This window comes from Ostrinia furnacalis, unplaced genomic scaffold (genome assembly GCF_004193835.3).
Source record: "Ostrinia furnacalis isolate ACB-3 unplaced genomic scaffold, ASM419383v2 OfSCF1132, whole genome shotgun sequence".
Taxonomy (NCBI): Eukaryota; Metazoa; Arthropoda; class Insecta; order Lepidoptera; family Crambidae; genus Ostrinia; species Ostrinia furnacalis.
Window position 1 is genome coordinate 1,127,557 of NW_021131371.1, and position 19,769 is coordinate 1,147,325.

A 19,769-nucleotide genomic window follows, 5' to 3' on the forward strand; every position below is an offset into this window, starting at 1 on the left:
TCTTGTGTACCATGGCAATATAACTTGGTATGGTGAATACAATTTTATTTTATTCTCCCACAGTTTCCACATCAGTTTCTTCCTCGCTTGGTTCGTGGTGCTCGTCAACTTCTTCGCAGCTGCCTCCTTCCTCTGGTACTCCAGAAAGAGGAAAGGTGACAAAGCGGCCACAGACGAGCTGGCCATGGCCGACGAGCCGACCATCATTGGACGATGACGTCACTGCACCTTCACCTCACTTTTCTCTTTACTGAACAGTGCTCAACCGACCAATAGCGGTAGCGTTAGTCTTCCAAGTATTTTACGCAAGATTAGGGAACAGCTGTTCAGCTCACGACTGATATGGTTATTTTCTTTATACCACATTATAAAATGACATTTATATTTAAGGGTTCCGCGCATTATAATTTGAGCATTGCCTTATTTGTTTAAATCAAGGATAGCCTAGATCACAGTCCTGTCTTGTTATCCATCAACTTAATTCAAGTTGCATTATAAATAAATTACTTATCTTTAGATGTAGGCAGGTATATGTATTTCATTAAACGAATAAAAAGTGCCAAACTCCTTCATGAATGTCTAATCGGATTACAATACACAACAACATATCCATTTGGTTCGTAAATTAAAAAAATACATGTATTAGGATTAAAATAAACTAACAGTTTTCATTTTCACGGAAAATTACCCCTTCATTTATCGTTCAATCCTCATTTTTCACCGGATGTACATACCGTCGTTTGAACCTAATTTATTTTTCAACACTTCATCAATTATACTTAAGTTCTAAAATAACTCAATGCTCAAATTATCTATTTACTCTGTAATGCGTTGAAATCTTCTACGTTAAGCCTTGTTAATCTTATAAGTGATTTGCAACAGTAATTAGCAGTCGTTATGCTAGATTTTAGGGCCTCTTTGCAGTTAAGTTGATTGCCTACAGGCTGGTTATAGAACAAACATCTGCCATAAAAGCTCTTAAAAAGAAAAAAATAATAGGAAAGGTCTGTTCACTTTTTTAAAAACATTTTTCTTCAGTAATAAAATGAAACTTCTCGTTTTATTATTGGAGTAAAGAAATCCGCAAGTTTACCTATAGAGCTAAAGCAAAGAAATACTCAAAATATTGATCGTTTATCAATCAGTATTAGGGTTTCTGCTCGAGCTTTCTCGAACTCGAGAAAACTCGAGAAATTTGGCTTCATTCGAGACGAGAAAAAAATTACCGGAGCTCGAGAATTCTCGAGTTTCCAATTTGAAGCTTTAATATTCTTGAAAGCCTATTTTCTAAGACAAAAGTAAGTTTTTAATTATTTCATAGGTTAACGTTGCTTTTAGACTGGCCTAATCTCTCTTTTTTTAACTGATTTGATTTGCAATTCAAGTAATATCTTTATTTAGTTTTACTTTTGTTTCATATTTTTGATGCTGTTTTGTGTCGCTGAATAAAATATTTCATTTTCAATCGAAACTAAGTAATAACATGGATATAATGTTCACCAACGAGATGCTATACCTGACTCTGACTGATTTAAAGACTGAAAAATTTGTTAACTGTCTGTTACGTTAGGTACTCGTGCCTCCTCGTAAAGTTTATTCAAGTCGTTATCTTTTCCACTTAACATCAGGTGCGATTGTGGTCAAATAACTGCCTCGTTATTCATAAAAAAAAGAAATTTATTAAAAATGTTTTTTTGTTTATAAAAAAAACTATTTATCGTAATTTTGCTATTTGGACTTGTGTTTTTTAGAAAACAAGTGATTCAATTGTAGCTCCAGACTTTTATTGTTATTTATCCTTAAAGTACACGCGACTTTATGACTTTTGTTGTGATTATTAGTTAATATTAATTATACAAGTATTAAATATTAAGTCCACAAGGTGGACCGACGACCTGATAAAGGTAGCGGGAAGGCGCTGGATGCAGGCCGCTACCAACCGTGCGATGTGGAAGTCATTGGGGGAGGCCTATGTTCAGCAGTGGACGTCCTGTGGCTGAAATGATGATGATAATGATGATTATTAATTATAAAAGAAGATTTTATGTTTTGTTTCTTTCCTTACCAAAATAAGTGGTACTAAATTCTAATATTGATTGTTGTGCAATAAAAGTAGGTAGGTATATTAGATTAAAAAACCTGTGTTTTTATTAAATTTCAACCGATTTCAACAGTTTTAATTAAAAGACTCGAGACCCGAGAAAACTCGAGACTTTGGCCTCGAGAATTCCCGAAACTCGAGAAAAAAAATAGGTCGAGAAATCAGAAACCCTAATCAGTATAGTAGTTTTTATTAAAGTTTTAGTACTTACTCGTGGTTTTGGTGGCAGAATAAACTTAACTGGCAAAGAGTTTTCTGTGGCAAATAATAACAATATCGAAATGTTACCAATAACGCCGTGTAAAGGTTTTATTATTCATGTAAATTATTATTATTGCTTTTGATCTTCTATCACTTATTATGATGTGATTGTGGTTAGTGGACCAAATCAGATTATATCAGCTGAAATAATTGTTACTACTTGTAAGCAAAGGCGAATTGCTATGGCATTTTAAATATTTAATATTGAATATCTGTATCTATGTACTTCAGTGGCAATAATAACGCGAAATGCTACGTTGCAATGCCTTCAAAGACGTTATTAAACTTATAGGATTAACGAAGTATGTATATAACCTCGTTTTAATGTATTGAGTGCTTGCAAAAAGAAGCAAGTTTTTGGTATCAAACTTACATAAGGTCCATAGCACACTTATCACCCTGGAATGCGATCAACACCGCGCTGTAAACTGCGAGGCGTTACGGTGCGGATATTAGTGTGCGTTGCAGTACGAAGTTTCATATACAAAGAATAAACGCCTCGAGTTGATACGGTTACGATCCATTCCCAGGCTGAAAAGTGTGCTTTGTCCTTTATTTATACCAAAAACTTCGTCCTTGAGCGAGACCCTATCTCGGGTGTTTTCGAATGAGTCTGCCTATTGTTGTTTTGTACCTTATAAACTGCTGAAATGGGGATTTGTATATACAATTGATTCTAGTCATCGTACTTTTATATTACGCAATTCATATTTTTTGCATGGATATTTATGATTGTTCTGATGTTACACGATAAATTAATCTTTAAAGCACGATATCAAATTCATGTTGGAATATAATTTTGTTACGTTTAAAAATATTTATTATGATAGAGTTTTCATAAATATAACAAATCAATATAAAAGAGGTTAACAATTTGTTAAAAGACACTAAACTAAACGGCAGTTTGGCGTCATAAAATATTCATATTAAATAGCTAAGAAATATTTTATAGCTATAGCCAAGTAAACGATATTATTAGTTGCCAAATATCCGAAATCCGAAAGAACTTCAGCTATTTTCAGCAAAATGGAATAGTTGTGTAACTTCAAAACAATTATGGAACGAATCCAAAGGGTGGTATTGTTTATTCCAATAATATATTTGCATTATCGTGTGTATTGATGTACGTTCTTCCTATTTATAATTCTTTTTTATTGAATAAACTCTTGAAACAATTTCGTTCTTTGGTTTAATTATTTGCAATGATAAGTCCTTACATAGCATTATTAATTCATTAAAATTTATCGGAGTGAAAACAAAGAGAAACTGACAAACAATTATGTACTAATTCTTAACCTTACCGTAACGTAACCTTAGCTTTTAATTAGGTAAGTATTAAAGGTAGTCAGTAACTGCAAAATGAATAACTAATTCATCAAATTGTAGGCAGTAACAGAAGTCTAGCTTCTATCTAGCGTCTAGATCCTAGACCATCAGTTCTCATATTCGAAATACGAATTAATAAACAGCATAAACACCGTTAAGAAGACCTCAGTCAATTCTAACCCAACATTTAACACCCAATCCACCATCATAATATAACTCACAAATGTAATTCAACTCTGTTAAAAAGACATAAAATAACTCCGTCAAAAATCCGGAACCACACCGGTTGGTATGTGTCGAAAAAAAATGTTCACTTTCCTTCGCGTCGCTATTTCTGGGCCGCATTGTCGAAGAGCTGGCAGCCGCCCAGCGGTTGCTGTGACACTGCCAACGTCAACACAGGTTACTGTCCTAAAAACTAAAAAATGTACAGCCCTAATGAACCGGGCAAGTGAGCTGACGCCCGTATCACAAACATATTACTATGAGGTCTCACAGTGCGCGTGCACGCACAGGATGACACACGAACCAATCACAGAGCTCTATTCAACGCTGTGCGTTCGATGGGCTGCTTCAATTGAGCAAGCATCGTCTGTGAAGGGGTGTAAGGGGCGTTTCGATTGCGCTTAGAAAAGTTGATCTGGCAATTTCTTTTTCTGTCTGAAATTATATCTTTTTTCTCACGCTGCTTTCATGTGACTGTCATATGAAACTGAAAATTTGTTGCATATTGAGGTAATCTTATGCCCTGGATATACAAGGGAACAAAATGTCCCGTGCAACTCAGATTCGACGTGTTGCAGCAACACGTTCCCAAAAATCCCAAACTGCCCCGAGCTGTCTCTCAGTGTTACGCGCACCATTCTACGTGACTCGGGACATGTACTGCTCTGCGGGCAAAAACATTGTCTTTGAGAACATTATGTAGGTTTGGTTAGCGACATGTTCTGCAACATGTTGCTCCGTTTGTGCCCTAGTGAATTACTCAATTTGTAAGCATTATTTGTATCACACATTGTTTACAATCAATATCCTCCATTCGCCCTGAATGGTAGACCAAAATCTAAAATTCTTTTTCCCTATTTGGTTAGGGTCAAATGCACCAGAACTTCACTTTCAAATCTATTTACTATTACTAATTCAAATTCAAATAAATGTATACATAGATAGGTATTTAATAAAGATTTCAGGTTTTCAAACTTTACACAAAAATAGTCACGGGCATCCACTAGTATCTACTTAAAAATAGTTTTTAATTTCTAATCACTATCTATGCCTCTACAACACTGGCAGGTATATAACCTTCATAGAACCGACGCCATTATAAATTAAAAAGAAAAACGCTCGATTTTCGTTGACGCGTCACCATGACAACCGTACCGCGACGTTTGCGTTGTGCAGCTAATGGAATAAAATAATTTCGGATGTTACTAAACAGATCAATAAAGTTCGGGTAATTCAAGCTGATCACGCGATATGGCCGAGTCTAAGGTATGCCTTGATATTTTGCCTTCAGTTTAATTAATGTAAGTGACATGCAAACGAGGTTAGTCATGTCTCGCTGTGCACGAATTCCGTCGGGGTTTCTTTATTTGCATTTAAATGCCTGAAGATTATACGATAAAAGGGGTTCACGTTTCAGCTTTTGTGAAGTCCTTTGCATTTCTCGTTGTGACAGTCTCATTACTGATGGAATTCTCTTGATGGATGGATTTACTTAATACCTAACCTTTTAAAGCTGGGTCTCTGTGAACAATTAAGCAGCTTAGTAGTTCTATGATTATACATAATACCTATTATAATAAATGAGTTGGATTATAAATACCCTAAGAATTAGATGAATGATGTATTATTTCTGTAAAGCATGGGTGTCAAAAGGGTTTTGCTATTATTTATTAGGTCATTAACTTAATCAATGAAATATAGGTACGTAAATAGTTAAATACTTCCAAAGTGATTTCTTACTGAAACTGCCTCTTTGAGACCATATTGTTTTTAAGTTTCAAGATGATATAAGCAAAAAAAAACACACTATACTTAATTATAGGAAAATAATCATTTACAGGGTGGTAAGAAAAATGCCAAAGGAAAAAAAGGTCAAATTCAAGATGAAAAAGAGAGTTCGAGTGGTTCGAGCGGTACGTAATATATTTTTATTAATTTATTATGAAACTGTTAATCCTCCACCAATGATTTAAGGTTCAAATAAAATGTGTTTGTCCTATAGCGTAATTAATTGATGTCCATCCAGACATTGAACCTTGTGTTAAAGACTTTAAAGGCCAAGCTAAAAACATTTTTTTCCATCAGTCAGCATTGCAGATGACGATGAAGACCAGATCGGTCATGGTGTGGGCACAGCCGCCATTACTGTAGACCGGGACGAGTACCTCCAGGCACATAGAGACCTGACCTTCGACTTTCGACACATTCAAATGAAAAATAACATACTACATCGACGATTGGCTGAATATTATAAGTATGCAATATATTTTACAAAATACATATAGATGTCTCTTATAAAATAAGGCTGGTTTTCAAAACTAGTAAATAATTTTTTTAACACATCGTTATGCAATATCCAACATCTGGCTTGTCTCTTAAATTAAAAAGTGACTCATAATAATTTGTATTGCCTATTTTATTACCGATGAAAAGTCCTAATAAATTATTTTCAACCTTCACTCTAAGATACTAGGTAAGCTAAAGTTTACAATCCAAAAGAAAGGACTCTAGATACATAGATATAAAAGTAACTTTGGGATGTTCAAATTCTGTAATAATTATTGGAAGTTATATGCAGGAACCTGGAAAAGCAGGATCCGGTCCTTTGAATATAGAAATTTCATAAAAGCACGAATGCAATTTTGTAGAGAACGGTAATTTGATCGAACGTAGGTGGAGGGCAGGAGTCATAGTTACTAGAGAGATAGGCTAAATAGATAGGTAGTCTACCCTGTATGTTAATCTTTTAAATCGTTAATTAAGAAATTAAATGTGTTTTTCTTTAAGGATATTTATTGGGCTTTCAAATAACACCAATATTGTTGGGGCACCATGATTGTGTCAGTAGAAACGAGTTTTCCTGTAAACCGTAGGTGGGCTGATTTTTGTGATGACCACTATAGAAAGATAGTCTCGAAATCACTTCATGTGTTGGAAAATAAAGGCCTTACGCTATACACTCATGGCAACCATGCCCGTACCATGCCCGTAGAGGAGAGACGCTACCAAATTCATTAATTGAAATAAACTAATCACAATGAATCAAATAAATAATATTTCAGTAAACTTCAACTAAAATATAAATCGCGATACATTAGGTGAAATAAATGTTTGTTTACGCTGTCATTCATATGCCAGCCAAATGTCTTTATTTTCTCGCACATCTTTTATGATATCTCATAATGGGATGATTTATTAGCGATATTAAATACCTTTATCATTACTACGAGCACAATGGTCATTGGAATGAAAATAAATTTTCATTTAAGTGTTCTTTCGCGGAATAGATTTTATTTTTGGTAGTTATAAATGGTTTTCATTGCGTCAATGTGTGAATTTGAAGGTTTATTTATACTGGTTGGAAATTATAAAATGACTTCTAACTAATTGAGAATGTTACTAGGTATGCAAAATCACTTGAAACCTATGTTACAGTTAAGCTTTTACATTTACAAATACATTAGTTTTTATTTCATTCAAAAATACCCAGTAGTTATGATTTTATAGGCATTCAAAGTTCGCTTAAATATTGAGTCCCGCCGACGGTCACGTGACCCCGTGTGACGTTCACAGCGTCCGCTCACTAGAAAACGGATATAAACATACTTAAATATTTTTTTTTTGTAAATACAAACTTATTATACATATTAACACCCAGACCCATCACAGAAATTAAAATTAAACCAAACCCAAACTTGATGCGATTGTGTCGTTTTATTGCGAATTACCTTCCAGCTCCATCATTAGACCCCGATTACTATATAGAATTAAAATACTCATCAATACAAAACGAACGAGCCCAAACTCGATGCATTTAAGTCGTTTTATTATAGAGTTCCTATGGCCACCTTCCAGCTCCATCATCAGATCAGCTCCATGTCATCATAATATTGCATGGTCATCCAAATCACATGTGTTTGCGAAATTTCAGCTTAATCGGTTGCCTGGAAGTGGGTCTTAATTCAGTTTGCAAGATTCTTCCCATACAAATATGAGCCAGTCGTTGTAATATGACGTCACGCGCATAAAATGGCGGGCCGGCCGCCGCCCGCACTTTTAAAATTCAATATCTTGGAAACTAATTGACGTATCGAAATAATTCTTTCACGTGTATTTTTTATTTTTAACAGAGAATACAGAAAGCTAAAAAACAAAATTAGTGAACATTCTTCATTAAGTAACAAATAACCCAATAATTAGTGCTTTATAATTTTCATAATATGGACCTTATGCAAGCGTCTAAAAGTATTTTTGTCCATCGATTCTAACCCCACTTAATCATAAAACCAATCGGGGCCCCAAGCAATATTTAGGACGAAGTTAACAAAAACCAAACAAGACCGTAATAGCCCTTTAGGTTGTTGTATAAGTCCCAGATTTTAATTAAAGCCGTATTGTGACTAGATTTATTGAGCAATCGCAGAGTGTAAAACCGACGCTGTTCCTGTCTGAATGCTTTCAATCTGTCAGTACAAAATGTCACCTGTTAACTCACAGTCTAGTTTAAAAATAGAAAATCGCTAGAAAATAATTCAATTTGTTAGCATGTATATGTATAAATATTATGTTCAATATGATTTATGTTTACAGAAAACGAAAATTAGAACACGTATTAAAACCGTTGGAGGGCGCTGTTGATTTAGAGGAAAAATATCAACAGAAACTTTTGTCTTATGAAGAACTCAAAGAGAAAGAGGAGCGCGAAGTTGCCGACGTAAGTGGGAAGCCTCGTTTATTATTTACTCACCCTAATTCGGGGTACACCCGCGTGGCCAATCTCTTGTTATGATCAAGCGACGTGTGCGTAAAATCTTTGTGCTGAAGAGAATGAGACATTTCCAGAGCAAAATAATTAAGTAATGAGGGTTTTCGCGAATGAAAAATCCGCCAGATGGCAATACGTAGACGCGAGGTCCAAATGCTGCATGATTGGTTATTTTTGACATGACATTGACAGATATGTCAAAATCCACCAATCACGCAGCAGTCAGACCCCACATTCACGTCCCGCCATCTAGCGGATCTTTCATTCGCAAAAACCCTCATTAAAAGAAGCTCTTATTGACGTTATCATACATTTAGGACTCGCTTTTGAATCGGTAGTTTTAATGTTAATAAGAAAAATTATTAACCAAAGTTTTGGCCCACATTTTTCTCCAGACAAACGATTGAAAGACCGCTCGTAACTCAATCATAAAACCAATTATGCTTATAGCCACAAGTATTGAGTATGCGAAGAGCTATTCGGGAGTTTCAAACAAGCTTATTATAAAATCATCGGCTTATTCAAGGCTTGACTTCGAGACATTCAGTCACGTTGTCAACTTGGAACTTGGCTAAAGTTTCACTTACTAAAGCCACTGGAGATATTTTAATTAGTTGGAAACAATGTTAGGAAAGACCTTGTATAATGCCTATAGTTCTAAAAATAAAATTACCTGATGGTATAAACGTAAGAGTGTATGTTTGTGTTACCTAACTAATAGTTTTACAAATACTTTTTATGTAGATAGGTAAGTAGATTTACTCTCAGAGACAAAAATTTACGTTATATTAAGTTTATTACTAACTTCAGATTAAATCCAAAGTAAATGCAGTTGAGGCACAATACGCTGAGCGTTTGGAAAACGCTGAGAAGAAATTCGATGGACTCCAGACCCTTGAGAGAACCACAGGCACCGGGCTTATCTACTCGAAGAAGGGAAAACCAATAGCTGATAAGGTGGGGTGTTTCAACATAATCCTTAAGGCCCGCCTACACGGACCGCTTGAGAAGTTAGTCAGTGATCAATGTACACGGATCGCTCTTGCAGTCATAGTCAATTGAAATTTCACCGTGTTGCCAATCGCCCAAAGCAATCGCAACTGCTCGAGCGGTTCCGTATAGGTATTGTGTGTACGTAGAATACTGTAGTTTTTTATGCAATCACAGTTTTAAGCTGTCGATACTAGCCGCTTTAAGCTGTTCATGTATGGCATGCCTAACTTTTCAGCCTAAGATATGCAGTACTTGTACTATGGTGACTAGTTAACAGACAAACATTATTATTTACCATCACATAGTCACAAATCATAAATTTATGATTAAAACCTGCTTCTGTTTACGCAGACTGTGGAAAGATTCCTAACCCTCCAAAGGCGCAAGAGCGAGCAATCATCGGCTCTGTGTCTGAGATACATTAGAGTCCGAAATGCTGTGGCTGAATTGGAGGCTCATGTCCGAAAGCTGGAGATGCTGGGACCAGGTCTATACGTGGCTCAGTATGAACAGCTGCATATCGATAACCAAAACTTCATGACGAAAATTGAAGGTAAGGACAAAGGATGTACCTACTGTATTGTTGATAGCAAGTATCGATATCGAGATCGCTTCTATCGTGGTCATCTAAAACTAAATATTTGTCTAAATCTAAAAAATATGAATACTAAATTTGTCTTAAATATAGACACGATCATAACAAATATGAACTTTTTGGAGCCTTTCAACAGTTTTATTACAATGGGGTTTCAGTTTGTCAGTGAACATCATCAGAAATTAACGTAGGTAATTATTTCGTAGATATCATTTTGAAAAATGTAGTCACTACCTACAACAAGTAGGTAAACTGGTCGAGAATGCTTTAGTGCATTAAGTTCGTCTTATGTACAAATTTATTTTGGCATAAAAGTTTAAATAAAGAAATAAAATAAATAAACAAGTGAAAACCTTAGGCTGGGTTGCACCATCATAATTTAACTTTGACAAACGTCAAAAATCTGTCAAACTCCATACAAAAAGCACCGGTTAACGTCATATTTACCGTTAAAGTTAGGTGGTGCACTAAGGCTGAGCTTAGTGTAGACTGTAACTTTCGTTAAAAATTAACGGCCCGCAGATAATCCAATAACCCACTTAATCCGCTGTAAATAGTTCTGAACAGTGCTGAACATCCGATAAATGGTATTATCGGATTTATCCCATAAAAGGAACAAACAAGACTGCTTCCTGCCCGCCTAGGTATTTTAATTAAACTCGCTACACCCAAAAATAAAAGCTGGCCACTTTGTATTAAAGAATGTTTTTGTTCAGCAAGCTCCTCGCCGGTAGTGTGCTGTTTTCGAAACAAAAATGAACAACCAGAGTTTGCTTTGTATTCAGGCTAGTACCGTAGATATTGAATGATTCTTCTTCGATGGAGCTAGCTTTAAAACTACGAGACACTACTTTTCAAATTGTGCTCAATTGATACTGCTAAAAAGAAATATCGCATCTGTATTCATTGGATGGGTAAAAATAAAATAACGTCCACTCGCATCAGTGCTCCGTCAAGTGTGAAACATAGTATTGGTTTAATGTCTTGTTTGCCAATAATGTGACAGCTGGGAGAAGTGTTTGCTTTGTAAACGTAGCGGAAAATTATATTTCTGTTTAACATACAAATGATAAAAGTTGCGAAGGTTATTTTTTTATTTTAGAAAGAAAAAATCTAATTAAATTGTTATGGAATGAGAAAATGTAAAGTATTGATTTAGGGAGAGATTTATTTTAATTGTGCTTAACACTGTATCTAGCTAATTGCAATCAATAATTCAGAACAAAATGAACTGACAATCTATTTTTGTACTATAAAAGTGGCATCAGATCCAGCTATCGATCTCTGAATAGTAATGAATAGCTTTGATTGTACGTGACTTTTGAAAATGTAAAATGTAGGTATCTTTTTTCAAAAATAATAAAATACCTAGGTACCAAACTTTTGTTTTCTTGTAGAGAGAGAAGATGAGCTGATCAGGAATCGCGCAAAGTGCACAGAACACAATCAAATGCTGGCCCACATTAGAGAGAAGATGCATCACACCGACGAAGTCATAGACTTCACGGAGTGCGACCTCGGAGACGCTGAGATTGAGTTCTTGAGGGCCAGAGAAGATCTTGGTTCAGTAAAGGTAATACAGATTTTTATTTTTTCACATCACATTAGCCGTGCTACACTGGCCATCAAGAAACTGTGTTCTTTTTTCTCGACGACCAATATCGTGCTCTTTTGTTTTTTCTCTCGTGTCAATTTTCGGATTTTTACTTAGTATGCATTTCCATTTTCCACGGGTCAATGTTGATAATAATTATCTACATTTTATAAAAAGTCGAATATAAGGAATTTATAAAAAGTCGGGCCTTAAAAAAATAGTCGAATGTTTTAAAATATTTAGTCATTTTAAATACTTAAACAAAATGTAAGCGAAAAGCGAAACCGTTTTTGGCGATTTCAAAATGGTTACAATTCAATAATTGCACAGTAAATTGTTTATTTAAATCATGAGTTCAACATATTCAAAATAAACGGTCCCAAAATGGTTACAATTAATTAATTGCACAGTTAGTTATTTATTTAAATCATGAGTTCAACACATTCAAAATACAGTCCCAAAAATGGAAATGTATTTACTCGGTGCGAGGCTCATTATTAATGTGGTTTCCGAATAAACTGGAGTTCAGCGATGCCTTTTATTTGTGTTTAATTTGGTTCGAAACAACAAAGACATATCGGGGCACATTTTAAAAGGCTTTATCCATCACAATTCAAATGACAACGATCCAATACATGTCCAAAAAGTATCACTTTTTCATTTCAAAAGCCACATGCTTCACGATCCTCACGAAACAGTTCTTGATTTTGTAGATGATGCACATGAGGCCCATTTTTGACCGGCTTCAAAAAAATAATTTCGGTGTTCAACTGTACTTTTTTATATTTCACGGGTTTTCTTGTTCAGAGCCGTCGCGACAAGTTGCGCTGGTCGCTGGAGGGTGAGCGACTGAAGGCAGGCCTGCTGACGAGGAAGGACTTGTTGCGTGACTTTCAAGACGCCACGGATGAGGTTGGTACACGCTACCCAATACAGTTCAAGGAAATATAATTTAGAATGTTTGTAAATACGATAACTAAACTGCCTTCAAGTGTAGTAGTAAACCACGTGTCTCAGACTCAGAGATCCTAGATTAGATTCCCAGAGGAGGCAACATTTTCAGCTATTATCTTATCTAATGCTCTTGCCATATCAACAAAGTTCCAGCCAGTTCCAAGTAATTTTACTAAGTTGTCCTTCTGATACGGAAGGGTTGAATATTCCAGGTTATTCTTGCTTTTCCACCAGGCGATATTTAAGCCAAGGGCTTCCCCAAAAATATAATCATTTTGTGGAATAGTGTATGTGATTTGTGTTATATTTTGATTTCATTAATATAATTATTTTGCGCATCGCTAAGTTCTTCGGTAAAATAAGCCCGCCTAATTTACTTAGAAGATTGGTAATTTCTATTAGGGCGGACTGTACGGGTTTAGGGCTCTTACTAAATTTGCAAATTTAAAAGCATTTGCGTGCTCGCTGAAAGCGGTATCGATTTTACATCAAGGCCGTCATGTTTCAGGTAAACTTAATAATCATTTATCCTAAAATGTAGATTTTTAAATGAAACATGTCTAGTCCTTATTCGCATGGAAAAACATGAATAAGAATCTCAACTTTGTATTTACAGAGAACAATTGAGTATACGTTTATGTAAGCAAAAAACGCCTTTGTAATCACTAAGAAGCCATCGTGCCTAGTTATAGATCGTTTCATTCACGAAGACGCGCCCTACCAATTTTTGGTCGAGGGAAGTGCGGTGTGTTTAATCCGAACAATCCGAGCGTCATTAATATACCGATAACACTCAAACATTAGCGGAAGAATGGTGAGAATATTGGCTGCATACTTTTGGACTAGATGGCGCTGTGAAATTGTTCAAAGATTTGTTTATTTATTTATCCGCTTTGAGTTTTGTTTCGTGAAGAAGAAAAAGAAGCGTTTTGTTTCGAGAGGGAAGCTTTGTTGTTAAATCTATACTAATAAAAGAGGAAAGATTTAATTGTTTGTTTGTTTGTTTGGAGGCAATAGGCTCCGAAAAATAATTCTTTCACGATTTAGAATCCTAATTTTTTTCTATGTAGGCTATAAAATATTTTCAAAAACTTTAGTACAAAATCTTTGATAACTTCTAAAATATACATAATATATCCTATTGATAGATGACGTGCTTCGTATTTTATTAAAATAATTACCTGACTATGTTAAAAAGGTGTGGAATGTTATTTTGGAGATAACTTGGTTCCATAGAAATATAGAGAGATGCTAAGTAATGCGCTGAGTTCGAAACTCAGTGTCGTATTAGAAATTCACACACACAAAGAAATCAAATTATGTGCTCATTATCCACTGCGGTATCAGTATTTTTTTTTTTATTTATTTATTATTCATTATATTGCCCTGTCGATGACATTGACAGTGGGGCGCCACCGTCGATACCGGATTGCTGGTTCAGATTTTTGCCATGTTGGAAACCATATAGTTGAACGATGGTAGCGCCCCCCTGTCATTGAGTTTGGCGGGACAGTTCAGCGTGGGTCATCTATATGTTAGCGGCACGGGAGGGNCTTCCCGTTCAACTACCCTCCACGGAATCCCCCGGTGGTGCTAGCATAATGGATATACTTTTTTTATAATTTATTTATTAAATTAAATGCATGGTACCTACTTATACATAGTTACACCCAGATCCGTCAAAGAAATTAAAATTCAACATTTCAATTTCTGCTCGGCCGGCCGACTCGAAACAGCCTCTCGGCGTAGTATCAAATGTATTTGGTCGCCGTACAAATCACCGCTTTACGACACGAACGCACGTAAACGTCACGGCGGGAAAAATGACACAGGTCCTGCCTTGACGGGCGCTCGCGCCATACTAATCAATGTCGGCTTGCGCATTGTAATTTATACTGATATTCACATCAATATTTTGACAAAGTGGTTTCTAATATTTAAACAATAACTGTAGAAATCAATTCTACAATGAATATTCTTTATTTTGGGATACTTTTGTTGCAGTTATTGCTGTGTTTTTAAACCAAAAACCACGATCAAAATGTGACGTTAATCTTCAAATTTGGCAAATTATTTTTAGATTTTACTCAATAATGGTAATGAAATTCAAAAATCTATTTCATTAATGGACTACAAGAATATTTATGTCCGATGATTACTATATATTTTTAAGCTTATTATATGAGCATAAATAATAGATACAGGACTTTGAAAATGAGTCTGCGGCAATTTTTCCGTAAAATGGTTGTGGGAGATGGGGCACTGTGAATTAAGCAAAAGAGTTTTAGTAAATCCGTTTCATTAATGGTCAACACCAAGGATTGACCTATCTTTCGCAGTTATTCAATAATCTCTGGGTGTTGCTTAAGATAGTAATTCATGCTTCCAAAATCTTAGAAATTCGCACGAAAATGTAAAATGGCTCTTAAATGTGAACTTAAAATCTTTTTCAGCATTAAAACCATCTAAGATATTTTAGCAAGTAATAAATAAGCAGGTCCAAATTCCAAGAGCTCAAGGTATTTAACTGAAATTGTAAGACGCCGCGCAAATAGAAAATGCTCGCTGCAAATAAAACTCAAATGCATTAAGGACGTTGTTTGAAATGCCTTTGTCTTGGGGAACGTCCACAATGTGAGCTTCTTGTATTTGAACATTCTACAAATGCTTCCAGTACATTCGAAGTAAACATTCTTGAGCATTGAGTATGAGCATGACATTCTTAAGATTTCCCAAGAGATAATTATGATTATTTTTTAGAATATATTCATGTGTACCTATGCAGTTAATGCTGGATCATAATTTGATTGCCATCCAAATCTTTTTTTTTACTTCTAATCTGTAAATCAAAGGTCCTAATATGAACTTAAGATAATGACTACACACTTGTAGTCATGGGTCACTACCCAAATTGGATGGGTTAAACGTTGTAAAAAGCCAAACATAACGCGAGTCCCGAATATTAATGAATGTCGTAGAAATTCACCACATTTCAAACGTATTGAGGACGCACACCTGCTTGATGAACTGACGACCTCGGAAAACGTAACAGCTGGATGATAAAAGCTTGGATGCTTTGTGGTGTTCCTTACGTCCACAGTGGACCTCTACAAGCTGAATGACGAATACCTTCCCTCTGCAAAAAACACGTCCCATCAAATGTCCAGTGTGATCGTAGCCTTAGACGCAAGTCCCATTTCCGACCAGTAAGTGGATAGACGGAGGTCAATTAGCCACGGGCTAGCGGGCCATGGAAGACCCCTACCTAGATACTAACAACCAATCTGGGCGCGTTAATAGAAGAAAACTGGTTCCATTGATTACTTATTATAATTTGAATAGCATATTAATACACTGGCCAAATAAAGTTGTACAAAGAGCTTTGGAAAATGTAGTCATCATCATCATCATCATTTCAGCCATAGGACGTCCACTGCTGAACATAGGCCTCCCCCAATGCATTCCATGTTGATCGATTGGCAGCGGTCTGCGTCCAGCGCTTCCCTGCTACCTTTACGATGTCGTCGGTCCACCTTGTAGGTGGACGTCCCACGCTGCGTTTTCCGGTACGCGGCCTCCATTCCAGAACCTTTCTGCCCAATCGGCCGTCAGTTCTGCGTACTATGTGCCCTGCCCATTGCCACTTCAGCTTGCTAATCCGTCGGGCTATGTCAGCGACTTTGGTTCGTTTACGGATCTCCTCATTTCTGATTCGATCTCGCAAAGAAACACCAAGCATAGCCCTCTCCATAGCACGGAAAATGTAGTAATTTATGTTAAAATATCCTGAAATAGAGTTATAGGTCTAGCGCTTAATTGAGTCGGTGCCTGAGGTACGGAAGCGGTACGGGAGGGGTGACATTGACATAATATTATGACGTGAATGTAGTAATTAATTTATGATAAGATATTATCCGGGGGATTCCGTGGAGGGTAGTTGAACGGGAAGCATGGTCGATCTGTTTTAATGGTTTCAATTTATTATTTAATGGACTTTAGTGTACAAATTTGGTGTTATTTTGTGTTCTAAAGTGCAGTGAAGTGATAAATTATAAAAAACATTGAAATACTTCGAATTTGAGCGCGCATCGAGTGTCGAGTGGGTTGTCGTATGAACAACCCGCTTTGGACCCGGTGGCGTCTTGAAACCTGCTTTCGGGCATACTTAACTCCACGGAATCCATGAAACATCAATAGAACTGAAACACCCACGTTCTATTGACAACTATGTCAATTTTCACTCGACATTGGCAGAAATAAACCTCCCAGAGAGGTCAGGTTGCCATTAAACAAAAAAAAAGATATTATCCTACAATAGAGTTACAGGTCTAGCGCTTTACAAAATCGGTGCCTGAGGTATGGAAGCGGTACGGGAGGGGTGACATTGACATAATATAAAGTCGGATTCTTTAGAAATTTCCTTATATGTAAACAAATTTATGGCCAACTGACATTAAAACATTTTTAATCTGTGCCCTAGTGAGGCGACAAAACCTCTCGTTAATCGCGGATTGAAATTATTGTAGTACTTACGTACCTATAGAAAGAATTTATAATGCTTTATAAAGCAATGCATTAAACAATTAGTAGTACATTCAATGAAGAAAAAATTAATTGTTGATTAAGACCCTATTTAAATCTATTTAAATACAATCAGTAATAAAAATGATGGAATAATTGAAATAAAATTGATTAAATTTACCGATTATTGTCTATGACTTACAGGTTACAACACTGATGTGTCAGAGACAACATGGAGATAACACATAATTTTAAACTTCAAGTCAATTTGACAAGTCTCACAAATTTTCATCGTCCACATATTTTGCTAAAATAATTTGTTTAAAGATTGATTCCAAACTTGTATAATCGTGAGAATAAAGTTGGTTTCATGGGCTTGTGAAATAACGTGTATGTTATTATGAACACGTAAGTGATTATGGTGTAATTGTGTGCACAAGTGTTTGTTTACATTTAAGGAAATTTCTAAAGAATTTAGGTATAATTATGACGTGACAGAGCATACAAATCTAAAAGAAATCTGAAGTCTCGCTGAAGGTTGACGTCTTAAAACACCCTCCCGTGCCGCTAACATATAGATGACCCACGCTGAACTGTCCCGCCAAACTCAATGACAGGGGGGCGCTACCATCGTTCAACTATATGGTTTCCAACATGGCAAAAATCTGAACCAGCAATCCGGTATCGACGGTGGCGCCCCACTGTCAATGTCATCGACAGGGCAATCCAGTATTTTGGAACTATACCTCGGGCACTGGACTCAGTTAAACGCTCGACCTATAAGTTTTTAAACAGTATTTTTTTAATAATGACTGACAAAAAGTTTCCGTGCTGAAAGCAGTTTCTAAATTATTTATTTCTGCAATAAAATTATTTGAGTATCAAACTTTGTTACCTCTGAAGAGTAATTTATTGTTCAAATGTAAACTGGCCTAGCTTGCCAGAATTCAGCTATTGTTTTGTCGTAAAACAATTTGATTTATAATAGAACGCAAAATTGTTTGTTGAATGATGAGCTATTTTCGCGGAGCACACGCAAATGATAATAATATTTACATAAGAGAGTGTATTAGTTATAAAATAGACACTCTTAGCCCTCCAATAACCTAGGCTTGTCATCTCATCAATGATTCTGAAGATTTGATGCGTTTCTCAAGTGGTGGATGTTTTGGTAGACCAAAACAGGCTAGCTAGAGCCTAAAGTTTAAACTGTCAAATAAGTTAGGTATTCAATAAATGTGTTATTTTTTATTTTATGAAATAAAGCTCAAACTTTGATTCGAACTAAAAATGCATGCTCTAGATTCAAATAGAGTTATTATTTTCCGTTCAAAAAATTATCTAATAATTATATGTGAAAGTGATTGAAAGTTTAGTCACTAAGCGAGTACCTCTTCAACATAGGAAATGCATAGGTTTTTTTAGCTACTCGCCAATGATGAGAATCCTACACATAATTACCTGAAAATTAAGTATCTGAGCACTTAATCAACAAATTATACTTACCATATTAATGAACATGGTCTGTTAAAACAAACAATTTGAATTGCAAACTATAAGTTTAATTTGTAATTACAGGTGGTGTGCCTGAGAGAAAAGAAAAAGCAACTGGAGGCAGAAATAGCGAAGACGACGCGTGAACTGCGAGACGCACGCAGGCGCATGCAAATACACCACGCGATCGCGAACCAACAGGGGAACCACACTGGTGCTTAGAAGTATACTTATTTATTTTAGTTATATTTATTGGAGTTAGCGGTTAATTAATTATGAATATTTTGAGAAATGTTTTGATGTAATTGATTTTGAATTTTGTGAGATGATTGGCTTTAAATAAATATTTATTATCGTGAATCAATTTTATTAGCAGCCTTAGCTCCAATTTAAGTTCTGGAAATTAATTTAACTTTTTCAAATACCTATGTGTGTTTTTCAAATCTCATGTCCACAGATTATACTCAAAATGTATGCTGCTAAAAGCTTATAACATGGTTCTGACAGACAAAAGGCTTATCATGTTTCTCGAAATAAGGAATCATTCAAGCCCGCAGTGTTCAAATTAAAACTTCTTGATCTTAATTACCTGCCTGATGCCAAACAAAAATTCTCACCAAAATTTCGTGATGAAAAGGTTTATCACCAATAAACCAGTTCAAAAATGTAGGTAGTCGTTTATTAGCAGCGCAGGATCCACCACTTTATCGCTCACATCGACAGCGCGGCGTAACGAAGTACGTATCGCTTCGGCGATTTCATTTCCCTTCTATGTCCGTTCATATCCGCTAAGACTCATTTAAAGTGCCTGGCATCGTTTAGCCGGTTGTATCGTACTTTTTTGGAAATGAGATTTTCATCCACACATATTTCTACGCGAAAAAACGAAGCTCGTAGATTGGCTATTTCAAAAAGAACATGATTCTAAAGCCAATCTATT

At 35.7% G+C, this 19,769-nt stretch overlaps 2 protein-coding genes across 2 annotated transcripts in view; both read left to right on the forward strand.

The window, feature by feature from the left end:
* The window catches only part of LOC114351398 (uncharacterized), a 34,540-nt gene extending 34,059 nt beyond the window's left edge, over positions 1 to 481 (forward strand). The window contains exon 7 of the mRNA XM_028302607.1: positions 64 to 481. Within this exon, the coding sequence (XP_028158408.1) occupies positions 64 to 217 (154 nt within the window). The 3' untranslated portion in view covers positions 218 to 481. The remainder of the gene's footprint in view (positions 1 to 63) is intronic.
* Positions 482 to 5,074: 4,593 nt separating this feature from the next.
* On the forward strand, positions 5,075 to 19,104 carry LOC114351410 (coiled-coil domain-containing protein 96). The gene is made up of 9 exons (XM_028302622.1): positions 5,075 to 5,179; positions 5,754 to 5,826; positions 5,999 to 6,167; positions 8,504 to 8,627; positions 9,489 to 9,635; positions 10,023 to 10,224; positions 11,664 to 11,839; positions 12,668 to 12,772; positions 18,914 to 19,104. The coding sequence occupies exons 1-9, from the start codon at positions 5,165 to 5,167 to the stop codon at positions 19,049 to 19,051; spliced, it is 1,149 nt and encodes a 382-aa protein (XP_028158423.1). The 5' UTR covers positions 5,075 to 5,164; the 3' UTR covers positions 19,052 to 19,104.
* Positions 19,105 to 19,769: the final 665 nt, after the last annotated feature.

Bases quoted from the DNA above. Each gene is read 5' to 3' on its own strand.
- LOC114351410 (XM_028302622.1), top strand. The intron at 10,225-11,663 runs GTAAGGACAAAG...GTTTTCTTGTAG, and splicing joins CTTCATGACGAAAATTGAAG to AGAGAGAAGATGAGCTGATC. The intron at 12,773-18,913 runs GTTGGTACACGC...TTGTAATTACAG, and splicing joins TTCAAGACGCCACGGATGAG to GTGGTGTGCCTGAGAGAAAA.